Source organism: Elephas maximus, chromosome 2, assembly GCF_024166365.1.
Source record: "Elephas maximus indicus isolate mEleMax1 chromosome 2, mEleMax1 primary haplotype, whole genome shotgun sequence".
Classification (NCBI taxonomy): Eukaryota; Metazoa; Chordata; class Mammalia; order Proboscidea; family Elephantidae; genus Elephas; species Elephas maximus.
In genome coordinates, this window is record NC_064820.1 from 209,121,362 (window position 1) to 209,125,927 (window position 4,566).

At 37.4% G+C, this 4,566-nt stretch overlaps 1 protein-coding gene across 1 annotated transcript; it reads left to right on the top strand.

Moving 5' to 3' along the window:
• Positions 1–3,034: 3,034 nt before the first annotated feature.
• On the top strand, positions 3,035–3,973 carry LOC126070463 (olfactory receptor 2T33-like). The gene has a single exon (XM_049874664.1). It carries the CDS (start codon positions 3,035–3,037, stop codon positions 3,971–3,973), a length of 939 nt encoding a protein of 312 aa, XP_049730621.1.
• Positions 3,974–4,566: the final 593 nt, after the last annotated feature.

Consider the following 4,566-nt stretch of genomic DNA (forward strand, 5'->3'; position numbering starts at 1 on the left):
GTCATGGCTCCAAATTGAAATGACATTTTGATTAGACATGGAAGTGTATGTGTATCTTCATCATCTATGTATCTTATACCTATAGAATATTTATTACTGAAACTGATAACTGTTTAGATTATCTTAACCATACAGTACAATATCATACAAGATAGAAGGTGGTGTAAATCAACAAGGACTGGCAGAGATTAGATTTGATAAAGTCCACTCAATTTTCCCGATTTCCAGTGCTGAAACAGCCATCCCTCTCTCTCTCTCTCTACCTATATATTTTAAACTAAATATATTCTAAGTAAAATGTATTTAGTTTTAAAAAAAATCAGTTCTAGCTATCCTGTTTAACAGCTTACTTTTAATTCACTTTATAAGTTTACCTACAGAAGAAATACTATTAAGCATCTGTTCACTTTTCCTTAAATGCTGAGTTTATATATAGCTCAAAGATGCTGCCCTTATTATGTATTGTTATGCCAGTTCAAATTCTAAAACAGAATGGCCACTTAGATTTAGAAATCCTAGAGTTTCACATTCATATTTGCAACATTGGGTCAAATGATCATATTGGTATTTTATGCTATGACTTTCAAGCTGCTTCTTATGTGGAAAAAATTGCAGCATATGATCTAGGATGGCAAATTAAAATAAAAAAAATTATATTTGAATATTTGAACTAGTATTTTTAAATTATTTCAAATTTATTTCATACACAAAGTAGTTTTTAATTCTTAGAGCAATCTTCTTAGAAGGTTTATGATTTAAAAGTTATGAGTCTTTTTAAGGAAAAAGAAGGTAATTAACTTCTCCCTCATTCCATAGAGAAAAAATGACAGAAATAAATCTTAAACCAGGACTTCTTATCCTGAGTCCAGTGTTCTTTTGTCCATGCATCCCCACATCGATAGGATGAATCTGTTTGAAGACATAATTGAGGCAAGGAAACCTGCAGTCAAGGAGTTAGGGACCTAGGGTAGTTACAGGAGAAAGGTGCTTTCAATGGTATATAAAAAGAGGAGCTGGATATACTAGAGACAATGGTGCTAATTAACAAGGATTGGCAAAATCTTGATTAGGTAGAGTAGACTGTTTATTCCCCTGATTTTCAGAGCTTAAACAGCCATCTCAAAGATACTGGTGTTACTATGTGTTGTGTCGGTTCAAGCCTGGATATGTATGTCAGAGACCACCCGCTCATGAGATGGCTGTGCAAGAGAAGGACTCTGACTGCCACCTAATTTTTGTAGCAGTAGTGTATTTACAAGATCAGACCCTACAGATTAAAAACTGTCATCCCCATTTCTGTGTCTGCGCTCATCTACAATCAGAAAAGCACTAGATGAAAGATTTGGATTAAATCAGTCTGGACCATTCATACCAGAAATAAAGAGGTCTTTTTTTACATCAGTTACATCCTCTGTGTGTACCAAGGCAGTGCATGGACATCATCTCTACTAAGGAAAGAGGGGATTAGCTTACTCTGGCCTTCCTCAATTTATGAGTTTACAGGTTTTGTTCTTAGTATGGAGTTAAAGAATTGCAACCCTCGAAAATCTTTCTTGTACTCAGTATATGACAGCTCCCAACTGCAACCACTTCAGAAAGAAGTTACACGCATTTCTGTAGGTTCAATCATTTCAATTGCATCTACTGAGAAAAGAATTTTGCTCTAAAAAAAAAAAAAAAATCAGCACAGTGTTTTTTTTTTTTTTAAATATTAGCATAACCCAACCCACTACCATCGAGTTGATTTCCAGCTCATAGCAACCCTATAGGACAGAGCAGGACTGCCCCATAGAGTTTCCAAGGAGCACCTGGTAGATTTGAACTATCGACCTCTTGGTTAGTAGCTGTAGCACTTAACAACTAGCCACCAGGGTTCTGCAAACAAAATAAAAGGTGATTATTTTTTGTGTAAAAATACTGCATATATTAAAATCTAAAACTACCTTGGAAAGACAGAGCACATACCTAATTTGGGAATTTTAAAAATAAATTAGCCAGGGTATTTTCCTCTCCAAATCTACTTAATACTTTCCCTGTGACTGATAATTATGCTCTATGGAAATGAAATCATTTTTTTTAAAAAATTAAATTATTTCTTGTCCTTTTAATCACCTCCCTGTTTTTTATAGATATTACTCCTATTATCATATCAAAACTCCTGTCATGATTGCCCTTGGACATTGGGCCTGGCCCCCCTAACTCTCATCTAGCTGTGTGGGTGGAAATTGTGTATGAGCCATGCCAACAAGTCCTCGAGGCCTGAGGAAAGAAAGTTGATTTTATTCCAAGAATAATGGGTGGATACCAAAGATTCAAGGCAAGAAGTGGTTAACTAAAATAAAAACTGTTACTTTTTGAGAGGAACAAAATAATATTTCATCCATTATTTTGGAGATTATTATGTTTCTTCAAATGATATATTTCATTTAATTCTCAATCATATGTTCCATTTATGATCTTTGTAACCCACCATAATTCAACTCTAATTTTTTTTAAAGAAACAGTGAGTATGTTTATAATTTCAAGAGTTGGATGTAAATTATCTGTGATTGAGAAAAATCTAAATAGACTTCTATCTGAGACTTTCTTTTCTCAAATGGTTAATTTTGATATCAGTATTTTTATATATATATATATATATAGTAAAAACCCAAAATAATTACAATAAAATTGTTGTAATTGAAAAGGCCAATGGGACTATTTAGCATTCTTTAGTCCTTAACAATTGAGAGCATACTTTTCGCCTAGTACCTAATTTGATCTATTCTGATCTATTATCAAATGTGGCCAAGATACCATGGTGTGAAGGGGTATATTGACCCAGCTGACACCTTAAAGAGTTGAGCTATTGAGAAGTAGAATGATAGGCTATGATGGAACATTTTAACTGGGAGGCTAGGGCTTTGAATCAGGACACTGAATTCCAAATACAGTACATATCTAGAAAGTTATATAGTCAAACTAAGATTTTTAAATAATGGAACTCCTCTTCTTATTTTAACTTTCTGTAGGCAGTGTTACTCCAGTAGAAATCATGGAGAACAGAAATGCCACTTCAGATTTTATTCTCTTGGGACTCTTTAAGCACACTAGCTTCCACCTCTTCCTCTTCATCGTGGTGCTGAAAATAGCCATTGCTTCCCTGATGGGCAATGCCCTCATGATCCTCCTGATTCACAGGGACCACCGGCTTCACACACCCACGTACTTACTGCTGAGCCAACTCTCTTTCATGGACACGATACTGGTTTTCACCATTGTGCCCAAAATGGCATCTGGCTTTCTGACAGGCAAGAAGTCCATCTCCCCTGCTGAATGTGGGTTACAGATCTTTGCCCTCCGCACCTTGGGTGGTGGAGAGTGCTTCTTATTAGCAGCCATGTCCTATGACCGCTATGTGGCAGTGTGTCATCCACTACGATATAACATTCTCATGAACTGGCAACTGTGCCTGAGAATGACCTTGGGGTCCTGGTTTCTGGGGGCAGTTGATGGTCTTGTGCAGGCAATTGCTACCCTGAGCTTCCCTTTCTGCAGTGCTCATGAGATTGATCATTTCTTCTGTGAGGCCCCCTCACTGCTGCGTTTGGCTTGTGCTGACACTTCAATCTTCGAACATGTCATGTACATCTGTTGTGTGATAATGCTCCTTGTGCCTTTATTTCTCATCCTGACCTCCTACAGTCTCATCCTAGCTGCAGTTCTCCACATGCCTTCTACAAAAGCCCGCAAGAAAGCCTTTGCCATGTGCTCATCACACTTGGCTGTGGTGGTACTCTTTTATGGGGCTGCCATTTTTACCTATATGAGACCAAAGTCCTACAGATCAGCTAACCATGATAAGGTTGTGTCAGCTTTCTATACTATCTTCACTCCTGTGTTGAACCCCCTCATTTATAGTCTGAGGAACAATGAGGTGATAGGAGCCTTGAAAAGGTGGCTTGGGAAACACACTAACTTAAAACATCAATAAAACTTAGCCCCACTGTTTAGAGTTATCCAATGTCAAACTTGTTGTTGTTAGGTGTTTTCAAGTAGTTTCTGACTCAAAGCATCACTATGTACAACAGTACAAAACTCTGTCCAGTCCTACGTCATTCCTCATGATCGTTGATATGTTTGAGCCCCGTGTTGCAGCCACTGTGTCTATCCAACTCATTGAGGTCTTCCTCTTTTTCACTGACCCTCTCCTTTACCAAGAATGATGTTCTTTTCCAAGGACTGGTCCCTCCTGAAAACATGTCCAGAAAAGTCTCGTCATACTCCCTTCATACAGCATTGTGACTGTACTTCTTCCAAGAAAAATTTGTTCTTCTGGCAGTCCACATTATGTTCAATATTTTTCGCCAACAAAAGCATCAATTCTTCTGTCATCCTTATTCATTGTCCAGTTTTACATGCATATGAGGTGACTGAAAACACCATTATTTGGATCAGGCACACCTCAGCCCTAAAGAGACATCTTTGCTTTTTAACACCTGAAAGAGGTATTTTGTAGCAGATTCACCCGATGGAATATGTTGTTTGATTTCTTGACTGCTGCTTCCATCGGTGTTGGTTGTGGAT